At 39.8% G+C, this 18,838-nt stretch overlaps 2 protein-coding genes across 7 annotated transcripts in view; one reads left to right on the top strand and one right to left on the bottom strand.

Annotated features, from left to right (window-relative positions):
* The first annotated feature begins 1,245 nt into the window (after positions 1-1,245).
* The window catches only part of LOC138746958 (carboxylesterase notum2-like), a 22,928-nt gene continuing 5,335 nt past the window's right edge, over positions 1,246-18,838 (top strand). The window contains exons 1-10 of the mRNA XM_069905709.1: positions 1,246-1,851; positions 2,044-2,096; positions 3,521-3,616; positions 4,318-4,378; positions 5,155-5,213; positions 5,305-5,407; positions 10,850-11,038; positions 13,356-13,456; positions 13,540-13,687; positions 16,991-17,038. Coding sequence (XP_069761810.1) covers positions 1,523-1,851; positions 2,044-2,096; positions 3,521-3,616; positions 4,318-4,378; positions 5,155-5,213; positions 5,305-5,407; positions 10,850-11,038; positions 13,356-13,456; positions 13,540-13,687; positions 16,991-17,038 — 1,187 coding nt within the window. The 5' untranslated portion in view covers positions 1,246-1,522. The remainder of the gene's footprint in view (positions 1,852-2,043; positions 2,097-3,520; positions 3,617-4,317; positions 4,379-5,154; positions 5,214-5,304; positions 5,408-10,849; positions 11,039-13,355; positions 13,457-13,539; positions 13,688-16,990; positions 17,039-18,838) is intronic.
* The window catches only part of LOC138746960 (uncharacterized), a 19,514-nt gene continuing 12,006 nt past the window's right edge, over positions 11,331-18,838 (bottom strand). Inside the window, exons 5-7 of one of the 6 annotated variants that reach the window (XR_011347207.1) lie at positions 16,225-16,291; positions 12,920-13,123; positions 11,568-11,808 (exon numbers count right to left, since the gene is read on the bottom strand). The gene's annotated coding sequence lies outside the window, so the exon portion shown is untranslated. Of the gene's footprint in view, positions 11,465-11,567; positions 11,809-12,919; positions 13,124-14,518; positions 14,941-16,224; positions 16,292-17,023; positions 18,203-18,838 lie in introns of those variants that run through there. The other 5 variants (XR_011347212.1, XR_011347208.1, XR_011347206.1 and 2 more) reach the window with 5 other exon arrangements.

Below are 18,838 nucleotides of genomic sequence, written 5' to 3'. Positions count from 1 at the left end.
CCAAGGGATTACATCATTGTAAGGACTGAAAATATAAATGGATAATTTTATTCATCATTTGAAACAAATGCATCGACCAGCTTTGATTATGGCCATTGTGCAGATTAATGCCCTACGATTGACACGGGGTCCTAGTAACTTTTAAAGCATGCAAATTTCAAGGTCATTAGTGAGTGTTTAACACCAGATGGAAAATGTACCCTATATTGGCATCAGAAAACAGTCTGTCAGCATAGAAGCATTGCTTGAAAGATATGGGAGACTGAATGCGGTTACCACCTATAATCACCTAAAGTCCCTGCTTTCTTGCAATGACAGGCCTGTCAATCTTTGATGTAACAAGGGACTGGTTGTATTGATGGATCTTAGCATGAGCTCAATTAGTATGGTTGATGAATGTGAATGTCCAGCATTTCATTGATGAGTGTTTAGTTGGAGCAGAACACTCGTGATCCCGTTTAATGATCAAGACGTCACCCTCCAGCTAGCCAAAGGATATGCAGGGCAGGTTCAAATAGCCAGTGGTTTCTTTCAAACTGTTCAATTGAAATTTGGTGATGACTATTTACTTGTTCCCTCTGGAGAGAGAAACTGCAGCTAAATCCAAAGGTAAACTCATGAAGTCTGCTTCAACGCTTAGCCTAGATCGAGTGTATCCAAACAATCATCAGTCCTCGTGGATATTTTAGATAATTTTTGAACTATAGATCTACAAGTATTTCTGAAATGTTCTTCCTTAATCAATCATTAATCATTGTGGTATAACTATGCCTGGTTTCATAAATGCTTGTGGCAAATATTTCACATGCGCTTTTTGTTTTATCCTGAGAATGAATAAATTGAAACTTAAAATTTTCCAGCTGAAGATGGTTGTCTTCCTTTCAAAGTTAGTGGTGTGAGTAATTATTTTGTACATTTCCTTCAGTTTATGTCATTTATATGCTGTTAAATAATGTTTAATTTAATTGTCTTAATTTTATTGAGAAATAACTCGCTAAAGAAATTAACAAAGTAGATTTACCGAGAGAATAGATAGAAATTTAATTTTGAAAATTTTTTTCTCTTAAATTGTTTCGTTGAATTTGTAATACGTCTTAACTAAAACAATTCTATGATTGAGAAAACTGATGCAATGAAGTTACATCTACCAATACTGCTGGGTGCCAGTTGAAAGTTTTAAATTTTTCACAGCAGTGTGTTAATATGTTAACTTTCTAGTCCAGTTCATGCCACCTTGACTCCTTGGCACATACTACTCAAAACAAATTTAAAATCGAGAAATGTAATCCATATCCGACAGAATAAAATCATATTCACATTTGAGATTTGAGTAGGTCTAATATTTCTTTGAGATGGTTGGTCTCAGGGTTTGTCTTACTGGCGGTAATTCTGGATTTAGCTTGAAATCGCCACTTCCTTCAACAGATTTACAAAGGTACGCATCATTTGAAGCTTCTACTCCCAGATTGTCATTGTTGATTGTTTAACAATTGATCTTTTTTTTTACAGATCCCATTTTGTCATGAAGCTCTCCCGCATCATCATTTTCTGTACCTTCTTAGGAGCAACAACGGCTCAAAATAGATCGAATTCAAAGGGAGCACCCATGAATTCTCGCCCAAACGGAAGGGCCCCAGTCTCTTTGAGTGAAGAGTCTGTTCTATCGACCATCCATGAAGAGCCAAACCACAGTAATCTCACTGTTTCAGAAGGCAATGACAATCTGGTGTCTCATGTCAGGACTCTGGCTCAGACGCTGTACCAATGTTCAAAATCAACGGACACAGATAAAATGAGACTCAACTTCTTGAAAAGCACCATGGTGACATGCAATGATGGAACTCCAGCTGGGTATAAAACACCTTTTTAAATTTATTAATCTGAGAAAAATGCATAGGTTAATGATTCTTGTACCTCCTCAAAGATTAAACTACGAATTCTATGACATTTCATTATGGAATCCAATTAACGGGACATATGCTGCACTAATTGTTAAGTGTTTCTCACAGATTTTTCTTTCCTTCATGGTTTGTTCATTTGCAGATATTACCTCAGGGAGTCAAAGGGAAGCAAACGATGGTTAATATTTCTGGAAGGTATGTGGAAATTTGTAAAAAGAGAAGGGAATTTTCCATCTGAGTGCTTTTTATTATCTTGTTAGAATTCAATATTTTGATTGTGGAAGGAATGATTACGTTAAAAAAAAACACAAGTTTAATTTTCTGTCCATAAACACTGGAAATTTGTGACCTTTTTATATTGTTAATTGTTGCCTAAATATTTGAATAAATAAATAAATAAATAGATAGATAGAAACTTAAATAAGATTGGTATTAGAATTTCCTGTTGGTAAATTGCACAATGCAATGATCCTGATTCAAAATAATCCATCTTGGAATGAAACCCAGTAAGTTTGTATGTAAATCTCACAAATCAGGAGTTCTACCATTCATGATTAATGCCTGATATGGTGGAGTTTAGTCCTGATTTGATTATAGCTCTGTTACAACCCCTTCAGCTGACTCGATGCAGGATAGACTTGCAAGGGGCATTAACATTGATGATAGTGAAACATGAAAAAGAAAGCAGCTGTTTTATTCCCACAGCAATTGCAGCTACTATTATAAGCGTCATGGGAAAGTTCCTGGGATAATGTCAGGCATGCCAGTACTCGTCAAGCTGACAGATTTCAACCGTCGCTCAGTGGGTTAGCCTCGCCTCTGGGTCGAGAGGTCATGTGGTGACATCCCACTTCGGTGACAAAAGCACATAATCTACTCTGACACTTCAATGCTTCTTCGGAACTACATTATCAGAAGTGCCATCTTTTGGTTGAGTTGTTAAGAGCAAGGTGTTAGGTGGCCTTTAGTCCAATATAAAAGATCTCATGAGACAATTCCAAGAAGAACAGGAGAATTCTCACTGGTGAGCCCAACATTTATTCCACCACCTTGACCATTAAAAAAATATATCAAATGGTTATTATTATTAGCACAGCTGCATTGTCCCATTCCAATATTTACAATGAAAACCACACATTCATTGTAAAGCGTTAAGGATCTTGTGTATTTATGTTTGCTTGCAGAACAGAGCAAAATTGTGACAACACCACTGACTGATGAGTTAAAAATAGAACATGACTGTGATGTGAAGTTGTACTGATGTGCTTTTAAATCAGTTTTGTATCCCATATGAATTAAAAGTTGAATTATTGTTGAAGGTTGTTCGTGATAGAAAATATCTTAAAATAACAACTATACTTTAATCTTGTTTTATACCAGCTTTAATCACAAAGCAAATTAAGTGATTGAACAAATAGATTTATATGAATTAACATTTAAGTGAAAGAAAAAATAATGTGTATTTTTAAATCATCGTTAATAAAACCAAGACTCACTTAATACTAATCAATTTCATGAGGTGACACTTGTGTGAATATATTTTATTTTGGGTAAGTTGCCTTGGTCTAATGGAAAAGCGAGTGTCATTAATTTTCTTTTCCTTTTGTGGATGAACAAAGGTGGCTGGTGTTGTTATAATAAAGAGAGCTGTGATGCAAGATATCAATCAATTCCACGGCTCATGAGTTCTTCTGAATGGCCACTGACTCAAAAAGGTAATTATAATATATTGAGTCACAATATACTGTAGTCAGTAAGCAAGCGATGGCCATTATTTCTTTTACATGTAATAAAAACCTGAAGAAATGGTAATACCCAGTAAGTCAGTCAGCATCTGGGGGTGGAGCAGGAAAACTTACCGGGCATGCTGCACTCAGGAGCCTTTCCCACTACACCATGACTTACCTGGTTAATCGGCAACCTGGCATTTTAAGGGGAAGTCCCACCTCCAGTGGTGACAATGCGAGAGCAGGTTGTCAGAAAGCAATTAGCGAGTTAACTTGGCCGGGGTCTGATACTTTCCCCCATCAAGTGTCAGAACCCAGTTGAATTTAATTTGCCCTGCCAGGTTGGGACATTTCACACGGCACGATGAATGCAAGTGGAGTCACTAAATTATCCGGTTAAACCACATGGAATCAACGGTGTGAAAGAGCTATAATTAACCTTCAGATCAATGACCAAAGCCTGAGATTCTTCCTGAGTTTTCTGTACAGTCTAGTGAGAACAGTTTGGTTCAATTTGACAAACTTGCTTTCATGATCTCATCAGACGTTGTTTCATCCAAAACAATGGGCCCACTTATATGTGGTTTATTTTCGCAGTTAACAAAAAAAAATTACTGTCAGAAGGGAGATATCAACTTTATATATAAAAAAAATAATGTCTCTCCTTGATCATTTCTTCAATGTATCAGGTACTGGAATTCTATCAGCGGAGCCTGAGAAAAATCCCCATTGGTGGAACGCTAACATTGTGTAAGTTTGTTTTTAATTTAAGTGTTTCAAGAATGTATTTCACATCAAGATATGTAACAACAGCAGAATATGTAGCAATCACTGGGACATATTTCACCAACTCCATGAAAAAAGTGGCAAAGTTTCCATTTAACACAGTAAAAACCATCGGTAACTGGCACCCTATGGGGATTGGTAGATGCCGGAAAATGAAGAGATTGCTTGAGATTGCGTGTTGCATGATCAGTGAACTAACCACTAGGGAGTGCCAATTTTAAACTATCATATTTTTTACCCATTTATTTTCCAGAATTCTTTTGCCAGTTGCTTGGATTCTGGATATTAACTGTATATTTATGAAAATGTTTCCCTGCCCTTTATATGTTTAATCATCCCAACATTTATTTTCACCTCCCCACCTTTAGTCCTGGCATGCAAGATTCCTATATCAAGAGTGAATGACCAACTTCTTGACATTCTTTTCAAGAAATCTCTTTAAAATCCACTTCTTTGCTGTTTTTGTGTTACTCTGTCTTCGACTTTGATGCCAAATTATGTTTGCAGAGATTTCTCTGGTGCTCCATGACATTTTAGCTGCTATATAAATGCAAGTTATGGGTAATTCAATTTTTGTTTTTCCATCAATTAATTTGAGATTATTTCTAAAATTAGTGTTTAATAATAAACATTAAAATTAGTGTTTGAATAAACCTCTGCATATGTGTATATTTTGGAATTGATATGGAAATATTTAAATTACATTTGTTTCTATTGATTTATATTTTTCCATGAAATAGCTTTGTACCTTATTGTTCAAGTGACGTCTGGACTGGCACTGCATCAAAATCCCACGAAGGTAAATCTCAGCGCCCTTCTTTTGCAAATTGTGAAAAGAAACAAATGTAAATGATTATGTATGTTCATTAATATGAATATTTCACTTCCAGATGACTATGCATTTATGGGCTCATTGATTCTCAGGGAGGTGATTAAAGATTTGTTCCCCAAGGGCATTAAGCTGGCAAAGATCGTCATGCTTGCTGGAACCAGGTAAGTAGGATGGATTTATCTTTTATAAGTTTGGGCAGCACAGTTTAGTCCAACGCTATTATGGCACCAGCAACCAAGGTTCGAGTCTGGCACTGTCTGTAAGGAGTTTACATGTTCTCCACGTGTCTGCATGGGTTTCCTCTGGGTGCCCTGGTTTCTTCCCACCCTCCAGAAACTTACAGGGTTTGTGGGCTAATTGGTGTAGTTAAGGTAGCACGGGCTCGTGGGCTGGAGGAGTCTGTTACCGCGCTGGATCTCTAAATTTAAATGTTTTTACAATTGTCGTATTATCAATGTGAATGAAAGGAGAATAATTCATTTTATATACTGCAGTTGGTGGTGTTTTATCTAACCAAGAGAAATAATTCAACTCATCGATTTTCAACACTGTTCTTGAATCAAATCAGGGGGAAGTTGCAATTAGCACATTACCTTGTTTTATTAGCATTTTACTTCTGTCTATTCTGGGTGCCAGACTGCTTCTCAGCCCCAACATCCACTCAACCTTGACTGGCAGATGCGAAGTGCCTCCACAAGCTTGATGGACTTAATTTTGGGTTTGCAATTCTCATTTTGGAACATATGCTAGCTGATTATCTTGTTCCATGAAGTGAGGAGGGTGGGGGGGGGGGGGGAAACATATTATTGAAAAACTCACAGCCCCCAGAAACTCTGTTATGGTCAGTACAGAATAGCACAGTGAAATCACGAGGTGCTCTCTAAGACAGATCTTGCCTGAGAATGAAATCAAAAGACAGGGGATTTTCACATTTAAAATATAGCAATTTTTCAGTTTACTAACATGGAGCTCGATATATGTTTATTTTTATTTTCCACGTTACTTCTGATATAAGCTTCCATGTTGTTTTAAATCATTGATCCAATACCAATGGGTACAAAATACAGGTGTTTCTCTGCTGGACTTGGTGATCTGATGAAGATGGAAGATGCGTTGTTTAATTTATACTCGTGTCCTACTGAGCATCCGGCCGGATGGGAGTTTAACTATTTGCTGGGTTGGAAAGACTGAAAGGCAGTGACTAGAAACAGCCGGGAACAATTCATAATAATGAAAGAAGTGCGGATGTGGGACTGTTGAGTGGTGGTGGGGAGTGATGGGCATATGATAGAGGAGGCAGGGGAATTATTTGATTATGGCAAGGAGAGACACTGGAGAGCAGGGTTGATTGATTCTGAGGATCTTGAATAGTGTGAGAAAGTACCCGGAGAGTGTTTAATTGAAGGGTCGTGACCCACAAGCCATGCTGGGAAAGTGCCTAACCCATCAACTACAATAGGCCTCAGCTCCCTTCAGTTGCCAGGTTCTTGAGCCCTGGGAAACCTGTCGATCCAAATATCCCAAACTCACCATGATCAATCTTTTGCAGTCACATTTATGGTGACCTGGGCAGAGTTTGAACCTATTTATCAAGTTAAACCCCACTCGACTGTTGAAGCCCACTGTAGGGAATCAAAAAGGCCTCTGTTACTGTTGGTACTCTAACGATGAATCTAGAAATGCTTTGAAAGACTTTTGCAACAGGATTCTATTTTGAACCTTTCTGATAATCAGTGATGGGTCTACTCGTAAGCACATTCAATTTGGAATATCTTAAATGTGAAGCACCATTAAATATAAAGTATTTTATTATCATGACCAAGTGATATGTTAAATTATTACAATGGAATCATTTCCTAAAAATCTTTTGATATTTACCTCCTGCTGGTAAGGAAGAAGCGAGATAGAAAAAGCCAAAACACCTGTCATTGCTGCTTTATAATGGTTCAGAGCCAGTGAGCCACGCAAGAGTGCCTGTGCCCCGATTAAATATAGCAATTATAAAAGAGGACTATGGCACGTTTCAGATGTGCTCAGTACAACTCTGCGGTCACTGGCACTCATTGTGTATCCAGGAATTTGTGTACATCCCCACACTTCATGTTATGCACAAACTTAATGATTGATTCCTCTTCAGGTCTGGATTCGACATTCTTAGGAAAATAAATGAACATTGATAAAGTTCAAAACAGTTGGTAAAAAAAAAATCAATCACCTGTTGAAAGAATCTGAAAAGAAAAATTGATCAGCTCTATAACAGTTAACTGATCCACTCCCACAACTTAAATTCACTCTGTAGACCCTTTGCCCACTCTTCCCTCTTGAGTGAGACTCAATGAATTCAAAAGTGCTAAATGTGCTTTAATTTGTAATTACGAGGCTCTAAAGGCTGTGTACGGCCCCTCACCCCAAGTCCAAAGCCCGCTGCGCAGCTCAGACGGCAAAGTCCTCCTCAGCGACAAGATCTCCATCCTCAACCAATGGTCAGAACACTTCCAATCTCTTTTCAGTACCAACCGCTCAGTCCAAGATTCCGCCCTGCTCCAGCTCCCTCAACAGCCCCTAAGGCTAGAGCTGGATGAGGTTCCCACCCTGGATGAGACATATAAGGCAATCGAACAACTGAAAAGTGGCAAAGCAGCAGGTATGGATGGAATCCCCCCAGAAGTCTGGAAGGCTGGCGGCAAAACTCTGCATGCCAAACTGCATGAGTTTTTCAAGCTTTGTTGGGACCAAGGTAAACTGCCTCAGGATCTTCGTGATGCCACCATCATCACCTTGTACAAAAACAAAGGCGAGAAATCAGACTGCTCAAACTACAGGGGAATCACGTTGCTCTCCATTGCAGGCAAAATCTTCGCTAGGATTCTACTAAATAGAATAATACCTAGTGTCGCTGAGAATATTCTCCCAGAATCACAGTGCGGCTTTCGCGCAAACAGAGGAACCACTGACATGGTCTTTGCCCTCAGACAGCTCCAAGAAAAGTGCAGAGAACAAAACAAAGGACTCTACATCACCTTTGTTGACCTCACCAAAGCCTTCGACACCGTGAGCAGGAAAGGGCTTTGGCAAATACTAGAGCACATCGGATGTCCCCCAAAGTTCCTCAACATGATTATCCAACTGCACGAAAACCAACAAGGTCGGGTCAGATACAGCAATGAGCTCTCTGAACCCTTCTCCATTAACAATGGCGTGAAGCAAGGCTGTGTTCTCGCACCAACCCTCTTTTCAATCTTCTTCAGCATGATGCTGAACCAAGCCATGAAAGACCCCAACAATGAAGACGCTGTTTACATCCGGTACCGCACGGATGGCAGTCTCTTCAATCTGAGGCGCCTGCAAGCTCACACCAAGACACAAGAGAAACTTGTCCGTGAACTACTCTTTGCAGATGATGCCGCTTTAGTTGCCCATTCAGAGCCAGCTCTTCAGCGCTTGACGTCCTGCTTTGCGGAAACTGCCAAAATGTTTGGCCTGGAAGTCAGCCTGAAGAAAACTGAGGTCCTCCATCAGCCAGCTCCCCACCATGACTACCAGCCCCCCCACATCTCCATCGGGCACACAAAACTCAAAACGGTCAACCAGTTTACCTATCTCGGCTGCACCATTTCATCAGATGCAAGGATCGACAATGAGATAGACAACAGACTCGCCAAGGCAAATAGCGCCTTTGGAAGACTACACAAAAGAGTCTGGAAAAACAACCAACTGAAAAACCTCACAAAGATAAGCGTATACAGAGCCGTTGTCATACCCACACTCCTGTTCGGCTCCGAAACATGGGTCCTCTACCGGCACCACCTACGGCTCCTAGAACGCTTCCACCAGCGTTGTCTCCGCTCCATCCTCAACATCCATTGGAGCGCTCACACCCCTAACGTCGAGGTACTCGAGAGGGCAGAGGTCGACAGCATCGAGTCCACGCTGCTGAAGATCCAGCTGCGCTGGATGGGTCACGTCTCCAGAATGGAGGACCATCGCCTTCCCAAGATCGTATTATATGGCGAGCTTTCCACTGGCCACCGTGACAGAGGTGCACCAAAGAAAAGGTACAAGGACTGCCTAAAGAAATCTCTTGGTGCCTGCCACATTGACCACCGCCAGTGGGCTGATAACGCCTCAAACCGTGCATCTTGGCGCCTCACAGTTTGGCGGGCAGCAGCCTCCTTTGAAGAAGACCGCAGAGCCCACCTCACTGACAAAAGGCAAAGGAGGAAAAACCCAACACCCAACCCCAACCAACCAATTTTCCCTTGCAACCGCTGCAATCGTGTCTGCCTGTCCCGCATCGGACTGGTCAGCCACAAACGAGCCTGCAGCTGACGTGGACTTTTTACCCCCTCCATAAATCTTCGTCCGCGAAGCCAAGCCAAAGAAGAATTAAAACGTAAACATCCAACTCGTCAATCCATTGATGGGTTAGTTAAGTAATTTGATATTTTTCATATTGCCTATTTCAGACAACTTCTGACTAAAACAAAACATGTTTTGTTTTAACATTCAATTTTCCACCTTTAGTTCTTGGCCATTATCTTAGAAGTTCCTGTTTTATGTTCCTTTTGACTATTTCCCACAAAAAAAAAGAAATCCCTCAATCTATTCCCATTTGCTGCTCTGTCAATGAATGAACAATCTTTCTTGGGGCAGCACAGTTACTGTCATCGTCAACGTGACAATATTACAGTGCAAGTGACCTGGGTTCGAATCTGGCACTGTCGGGAAGGAGTTTGTACGTTCTCACCATGTCTGAGTGGGTTTGCTCTGGGCACACTGGTTTCATCCCACCTTCCAAAATGTACGATCATGCTGTGTCTCTAACTATAATTTTTTTTTAAAATGTAATTCTTCTAGCCTTGGGACATATGATTTTCAAGAGATTATTTCTTACTTTTTTTTGACATACAGCGTGGGAACAGGCCCTTTCGGGCCACAAGCCCATGCAACCCAATTACAACCATTTAATATACAACCCCCGTACATTTTGAAGTGCGAGGAAACTGGAGGAAATCCATGCAGACATGGGGAGAACGCGCAAACTCCTTTCAAGCAGCGTTGGATTTGAATCCCTGGCGATGGCACTGTAACAGCATTGTGCTAACTGCTATGGTAACCATGACAGCCAAAACATTTTGATTTATTCACATACGATGTCTGCATCCATTCTCTCGTGTGTGAGAGATTGCAAGCCATGATATCCCATGAACTGGTTTATTTGGTTTTAGTGTCCAAATTTGATGATGCTTCACTCATTAATGGATTAAATTATTCTCCATGTCTGCAGCTTACAGCATTGCAGATAATTGCAAGGCTCCCTTGGTGGATTTGAACTTGAAGCAAAATTAATCATCAAGATGTCCCTGACTAGGACACTGCATGGCAGCTTGAATTCCTGAATGTTGTAAAGTTCAATAGAAGCCAAGATTAGATGAACAGTTCTAATTTGTTAACCTGATCAATTGGTCAGAAGCTTGAACGGAAAGAAACGTTTGCAGGAATAGAGTTCTCAACCTAACAACTGAAAGTTAGGTTGACGGATTGAAGTAATATTAAATATGCTTTAAGATTTGCCGGCCTTAAACTATGTAATCTTATTGCAGTGCTGGTGGAACTGGAGTGTTGCTGAACATTGAGCGAATTGCTAATCTTCTGACACAGTTGGGTGCTGATGCGCAGGTCAGGGGCTTGGTAGACTCTGGCTGGTTCCTGGACAATAAACCACCACGGCAGAATGAATGCACAGATGTAACTTCCTGTAGTCCAACTTATGTCATTAAAAAAGGACTCAGGTAAACCACAACCACATTAATTGTCTTTCAAGATTCAGTAGTGTCATTTAGTAGAATTAGGTGCTGGGCAATAATTAATTATTGTTAATTAAATTATTGTAGGTTTTTTAAATTTAAGTATGCGCAAATAACAATTCTTAACATAAGATTAATTCATTGTATATGTATAGTATGTGGGAAGGCTATGGATTCATGTCCAATGTTGTGCCGAATGGAAAGGCAGCTGAGAATCAAGATGACTCTAAAGATCTGTCTGACGATCACACCAAAATCCAACTGATGTGTGGGATATTTTTATTTCTTACTTTTATATGCACAAGGAGAAAGCAAATTTCCTACAAACATCTTAGCTCCTTCCTCTTCCATGCCCCAGCCAGAGAAAATGTCAATGAAAGGAATTCAGAAACAATAGCAATAAGTAGGAACCTGTGTGAGCGAAAGAGAAACAAACAGCCAGTTAAGGGTACGAAGAACATTTACCACAGGTGAAAGAAAATGGTGTCCAAAATTTGGTATATTCACTTCCCAGTGTTCACTCAAAGACCATATAATGACTCAATTTTAAAATGTGAAAGGTCATGAAATTAGTTCTTGCCTGTGCCCAAGGATCCAATATGAAAAGCAACAATGTCCGACCTGGCATAGAGATATATAGCAGAAGCACTCTAATCCTCTGCCTGTTGCAAAGGAGAATCTTTCAGTTGCTTGAAGTTTCTTACCAAAATTAACTGAGGAATTTGTGGAGTAGGTCGGGTGCTTGAGGTGATTGGCTGCCAGTCAACAAAAACAACTGCCTTTAAACTGAAAGTCATTGTTAATCGAATGATAAAATTTTCTTTTGTTTATGTGTCTTATGAGCTGTGAGGAACAGGAGCACAACCTAATATTCAACATTACACTTAAGCATCAGGCACCAACCACATCATTTCAAATGCACTTAAAATTCTCTTTAATATTCAGGTTGCAGAACGTGGCCAATCTTAATGTTTTCTGTGACCGGCAAGTAGAACTGATAATAATATTTCTAACTTGCTGGTATTAAACATGTGAGTCCAACAGAACAACTATGTGGTCTCTAATTTGCCCTCTTTACCTATGTAAATTGGTGCCCTCCCCAGATCAGGCACTCATCAAGTGTGAGGCAAAGTGTATCCCGGTTTGCCAATTTGAATTCTCACAAAGGGCGCGACGGTTAGTGTAGTGGTTAGCACAACGCTGTTACAGCGCCAGCGACCTGTGTTCGAATCTGGCACTGTCTGTAAGGAGTTTGTATGTCCTCCTTGGGTCTGTGTGGGCTTCCTCTGAGTGGTCCAGTTTCCTCCCACCCTTCAAATGCACAGGGGTTGTAGGTTAATTGGGTGTAATTGGGCTGCATGGGCTAGTGGGCTGTATATCTAAATTTAAATTGAAAGTGCAGCAAATGTTCATGTGTATTCTATAAAAACCACTTGATTTTGACAATGAATTTTCATGAACAATACATTTGCAGCAAATTTTACTATTGCTTATTATCTCTGATAGATACAATGTGTATACTGTACTGTATATTAAACAGGCTCAGTGTCATGGGGGACATTCGTGGGCCATGCCCCCTCCAAATGAGTTATTGTGCACCCCCCACCCACCTGCAGCACTAGCGTCACATGGTTTCGTCTCCAGATGCTACAAGCATGTGTGTTTGCCTGTCATGTCAGAGGGAGGGGGAAGTGTGATGGCGGTACACAGAGGAACTTCATAGCAGGTTGGACATCACCAACACCAACCCCCCCCCCCCCCACTGAGTGAACTTTCATACGTCAGTTTGTGCCGCCCCATCTCCCTGCGATTCCCCTAATGCCTCCCTCTTCCCCCCCCCCCGATTAGACATGTGTATAATCCTACCTTTGATTGGATTAAAGCTGGCTTTATGTTGTAAGGTTGCACATCAATCCTAAAAAGATAACTCAGTAAATCTTTGATGTGTAGGTCCCTCTTCCTCAAGGAAGCTATTTGTCAGTTCAGAAAACATTGAAGAATTTCCTTGGAACTTCTGCAACCTTGTGCAATGTGGTCTTTGCCACATTTTTCTAACGGAGAAACAGAAACCTTGAGGGAGATGAAACACACTTCTATTAGTCTTAGGATTTCAACTCTTGAAATGTTGAGGGGGAGGGAAGTTTTATTGGATGTCTAAGATTTATAAGCCAATTAAATTATGGGTGTGATTAGGAAAGTGGTGTTTTTAATTAGATTAAAATGGCTGGTATTTTGCAGTGCAAAATATCAAATAAGATTCTGAAGTAAATTTCCAAAGAGCTAATGAGAGATTTCTGTGCAGGTTGTGGAATGGTGTTATTCCTGAAAGATGCAAACAGCAATTCAGACGGGGAGATGAATGGCAGTGTTTCTTTGGCTACAGGATTTATTCATCCTTAAAATGTAAATAGAACTTTGAACATAATACCATTATGAATTTCCGTCTGGTTAAATGAGTCACCATAACTTGTGGAGTTCCTTTTCAGCGCCAGTCTTTGTGGTACAGTGGCTGTTTGATGAGGAGCAGCTAAAAATGGAGAATATTCAACTAGGAAGCCATTCCCTTACCGAAACCCAATGGAACTACATCCAAAATTTGGGCAGAGACCTCAGAAATTCTTTGCGAGATGTATCGTAAGTACATTATGTTTTTAAAAGACAGCCTCTCTACGCCCAATGTAATAACAGGTGCAGAAAATATTTTTTTTTGACAAATCCTTTAACTTCCTGCATCCAAGACATTCATGTCTTTATTTTTAAAGAGCTGCTATCTATATTTGCACTTCCCTGCGCAGTGCAATGCTTATGTTTTACATGGGAGTTGCTTTCAGATTGTATCTATAATAGAGAAGCCTAAGATTTTTATCACCATTGGACTAACTGTTGAACATGGATAGAGACAGCTTGATGGAAGCTTCTGATCCTTGTATACTTTAGTTTTGGAAACTTAATATTATTAAATTTAACTTGAAACATTTACCTATTTTTTCAAGAGTCCTCTGTACTGGATGGAATTCTATTCCATGCAGGCATGAATTCAGTGATCCCTGGAACATGCTAAAACATGTGTATAGTACCACATGCTCTGTGACAGAGAGCTCAGTTGTTAGTATACTAAAAACACCAACAAGCATGAATAGGGGTGACACACTCTGACAACTTTTGCCGTGAGAATATCCTTGTGCCACGCAAGGCATTTGTAACTGAAATTCTCTTTGAGAAAGTAATCGTGAGAAAAAGTTACTAGGAGAAATAGGTATTCAAATCCCTTACGTTCAGAAGTTTTGACTTATTGGAGTGAAACCTGGAAAACTATTCCAGATTATGGTAATATTGACTCTGGCAAAATCAATGTCGGCTCATTTTTAACTTTGGAGTGGCAATGGTGTAAAGTAATATTGATTTATCATAGAAAACACCACTGCTGGCTCTTTTAAGGAATCAGAATCAGAATTTATTGTCATGAACGTGTGTCGTGAAATTCGTTGTTTGGCGGCAGTGCCACAGGGGCAAAATGACAATAAACTACATTTTTTAAAAATTAGAGCAAAAAAAGGAGAAAAGATGAGGTAGTGTCTGTGGTTCATTCTCCATTCAGAAATCTCTTGGCGGACGGGAAGCAGCTGTTTTGTACCGTTGGGTGATCATCTTCAGGCTCCTGTACCTCCTTCCTAATGGCAGCAGTGAGAAGAGTGAATAGCCTGGATGGTGAGGGACATGGATGATGGAGGCTGCTTTCTTGACACACTGTCTCTTGTAGATGTCCTCAATGGAGTGAATACTATTGCCCAAGATGGCGCTAGCCGAGTTCATACCGCTCTGTGGCCTTTTCCTGTCCTCCATACCAGACAGTGATACAACCAGTCACAATGCATTCCACAGTACACCTGTAGAAATTTGCATTGTTCTGGATTGAAATGTCAATGTTTTTACATATTAAATGAAGACAATATGTTCTCAGATAGATTGAGATCTGCAATTATCAGATTCATTAGAAGATTCTAAAATGTAACCATTCCAAATTATCAATCTAACTAATAAATAATAATCTGTAGCTCAGTGTGATATCATATTACTCCATCATTCTCAAAGTGTACAGAATTACCATAAATGTCTGGATTAATTATTTGCAGACTTAAAGATAAACACATATTCTTTTTTATTAGACATGTAATTCTGTCTGCTATAAATGTCACATGAATAGTTGACAAGTAAATGCAATTTTTACGGATAGTCACCATTTGCTCTAATTAATTCTTCTTATCAAATTTGCACAGTGATAAAAGAAGGATTATGTATGTATGTGTATGAATGTATATTCTTTTCTGGCTCTCCATCCCATAGGATGATGATGGTTCCTTTCAGTCAGTTTGTGGGATTTGATATGAGGATACCCCACTCCTCAGCCTGTGCGTGAATGGATTTACATGAGTAGGGATTGCACAGGTTCAGCCCCACCCTCTCGACATCCCCTCCCAGATTTCACCGGCACGGTGAGGACCAAGATGACTGGGGGAAGTTCGGTTGCAGTGAATGGCCAGACCAAGGTTTGATGCAAGGGATGCCCTTTCAGTGCTTCACTGCACGTGTTTGCTAGATGGCCGTTGACCCTACGAGAGGGGTTGTCCGCCCTTTGACAGATCTTGTTTTTCATCCTGCAGGGTGTCTAGCCGCCCTCCGCACCAGGCAAGTCTAGTGGGGTGGGGGGGGGGGGGCAACAGTTTAGTCGCCAACCACCCAACCATGCAACAGGTAGTACTGGGTTACATGGTACCAGTAGCACTCAAACAAGTAACCTGACCACAGATGTGTGTGTATTTATATGTGTGTGGATTAAAAATAGGGTTTCGAAAAATAGTGTGGTCATTATTATTTTCAAATAATTTTTATGGTTAATTTTACTCCTAGTTAGCTGTGACATTTATTTATTTAAAACAAAGCAAATGATGAACAAAGAAATAATATAACATTGTTTCAAGAACTTAATTGTGAATTTTAGATTTCAATCTACTGAAAATAAGAATGAAGAACATGTCAATTTTTGAGAAAAGATAATGCAACTAAACTGACAATTGATCTGTTACATTTCTGACATGTTGCTCAGTCAAAATATTTTCCATTAATGCAGTAGAGGAAACTAGAAACTATTTCACCATTAAAATCTAACATACCCTGCATTATTTTCCCAAATCCACTCGATCACAGAGACGAGATGAAAAATTCACACTCCCGTAATTACTGAAATTCCAGACAGATATTAATTTTACATTATGGCTGTCACAGTGAGATTTCTCAAAGCATTTCATATTCTAAAATAAATTCCGAAGTGAAGGGATTGCTGTTAGTTTGACACTCATTGACAGTCACTGTATTCCAGCAGTGATAGACGAATGATCGACCAAATTTGTTTTTAAAAAAGAAATATCGACAGGCGAAATGTTGTTCAGGAAAATGGGAAAACTTACTGATCTTTTGTAAGGTGCTGTGAGCCTTGTTCTGTCCACTTAAGCAAACAGAATAGGAAGGTCAGCACAATTGAACATTCTCATCTGAAGAATGACTCCTTCTACATTGAGGCACTGCAGTTGTAATGAATTGTCAGCCTGGGTTATATTCTCAAAGCCTGATGTAGACTTTGTTGCAACTCAGTCAGACAGGAATGAAACAACACAAAGTATTCAACCAAAGATTTAGCAAACACTTTTAAAATAGTCATTTGCTGTTGCCAGGATTTGAAAAAAAATGTTCCTGGTGCTAGAAAATAGTCAAAGGTTAAGTTAGTCCATTGAAAAATCTGCAAGATTTGTTTAAGTTAGACACAATGCATGTAAAATAATTTCATTCCAAATGATTTAACATGGTTCTGAAATAGATTTTAGTGTTTAGTGGATGTAGATATTATGCCTATGTTGATAATTTAAATCATTTCTGTTTCAGAGCTGTATTTGCACCGGCATGTTTATCACACACCTTGATCTCTAAGAGGTAAGGCTTTAAGAATTAAAGGCACCTCTCCTTTGAATGGGACGCTGGAGCAGCCTTTTAGGGCTGCGGTCTGAACAGTGTTCCCATTTTTCCATCCGCTCCATAGCTGGTGTCAAGGCAGAGGGCCCAACATGAGATGGCCTAGTGCTACACTAATAATTGTCTCATTCAAATTAGGTAATAAATGGTGTCATAAAACTGTGCCAAATTATGATGGAATAGTCTTCACAAAAAGTTAGACATTTACTGTTGCTTTTAATAGCTTGCCCCTTCAAGTTGAAAGCTGCTTCCTAAAATATTATTAGGTTTGTAATTTTTAAAGTTGACAAATAGTTCATTAAACCATTTATGGGGTGTTTATATTTCCTCTGCTAGTTTGGTTATAATCAGTCAAAGGCTTACCATTTCAGAAAGCCCAAAAGTTGAGATATAAAGGCGGAGAAGTTCCACCAAAACGCATAATCACCTACCATTCTGAATGTGCGGAGGTGGTCTCCGAGCCGCATATTCCAACCCCTCTCCAAGAGGGATAATCTTTGTAGCACAGCCCTCCGCTGATCGATTTGAATGGGCAGCCACGCTAAGCGGCTGTTTGGGGGCGTTGCATTGACGTCATCAGCCTGAGACGCAGGAGCACAATTTTTATCAGAGTTTTAATGGCATTGATGGCCTTTCCGAGGATGTGCTGGATCTCATTCTGAACACCAAGACAGGCTGAGAACATCATAAACATTTGCCTTGCCTGCTCTGGGGCTGCCATGATCCAGCATAGGGCTCTTCTTCTTCGGCACACTTCAATGATGTCATGTCGGCGGGTGGAGCAGCGGCAGCAGTCGGCCCACATCCATGGGGCTCCGAGGCACCTCTCCTTTGAATGGGACGCTGGATCAGCCTTTTAGGGCTGCGGTCTGAACAGTGTTCCCATTTTTCCATCCGCTCCATAGCTGGTCTCAAGGCAGAGGGCCCAACATGAGATGGCCTAGTGCTACACTAATAATTGTCTCATTCAAATTAGGTGATAAATGATGTCATAAAACTGTGCCAAATTATGATGGAATAGTCTTCACAAAAAGTGAGACATTTACTGTTGCTTTTAATAGCTTGCCCCTTCAAATTTATAGCTCTGAATAATCTTTCAATTTGACAGATTTTTTTAACTGTAAGAATTTAAAAGGGGCCAGACATACTCTTAACCTCCATTTAAATGGCTGGCTACATTTTAAAAAACATTTTCTTTATCACGCATAAACTGTGGTTTGTGTGTTTTGAAATATATTTTCAATTTATTGCTTAATAATTGTGAAATTTTAATTATTTATGTGAATTTTAGCTGTTTTAAGTAACAGATTATCAGAGCTATTTAAAGAGAGTGAAACAGGAATTTGACAGCATTAGTTGTCAAAGTCTGTCACAGCCATGCTGGGAGTGGAACCTAGAGACTTAGTTGTCACCGATGGCCTCTTCCACTCACAGAACAGTCCCAGACTGAGCACTCAAGGTCACTGGGAGCAATGCAGCATCGAAAGGGTTAAGGACTAGCACCAAGGTGAGCACAAGGTATTTATAGATCAGGTTGACCAATGTCTGAGCAAATAACATTTCTCATCTCGAGAGTTAGATGTTTCAACATTTTGGAAATAGTGAATACAGAAGGGGAGCAAAACAAATTAGGAATAGGTCAGAGAGAGGATTCTTAAAGTTGTTGGTAATCAAATTGAGAAGTGTAAAGAAAAGAGCACCTAACCAATGGTTCTCAACCTTTTTCTTTCCACTCACATACCACTTTAAGTAATCCCTATT

Source organism: Narcine bancroftii, chromosome 12 (genome assembly GCF_036971445.1).
Source record: "Narcine bancroftii isolate sNarBan1 chromosome 12, sNarBan1.hap1, whole genome shotgun sequence".
Classification (NCBI taxonomy): Eukaryota; Metazoa; Chordata; class Chondrichthyes; order Torpediniformes; family Narcinidae; genus Narcine; species Narcine bancroftii.
Note: the sequence above shows the minus strand (reverse complement) of the source record. Positions and strands in the feature narration are given on the sequence as shown.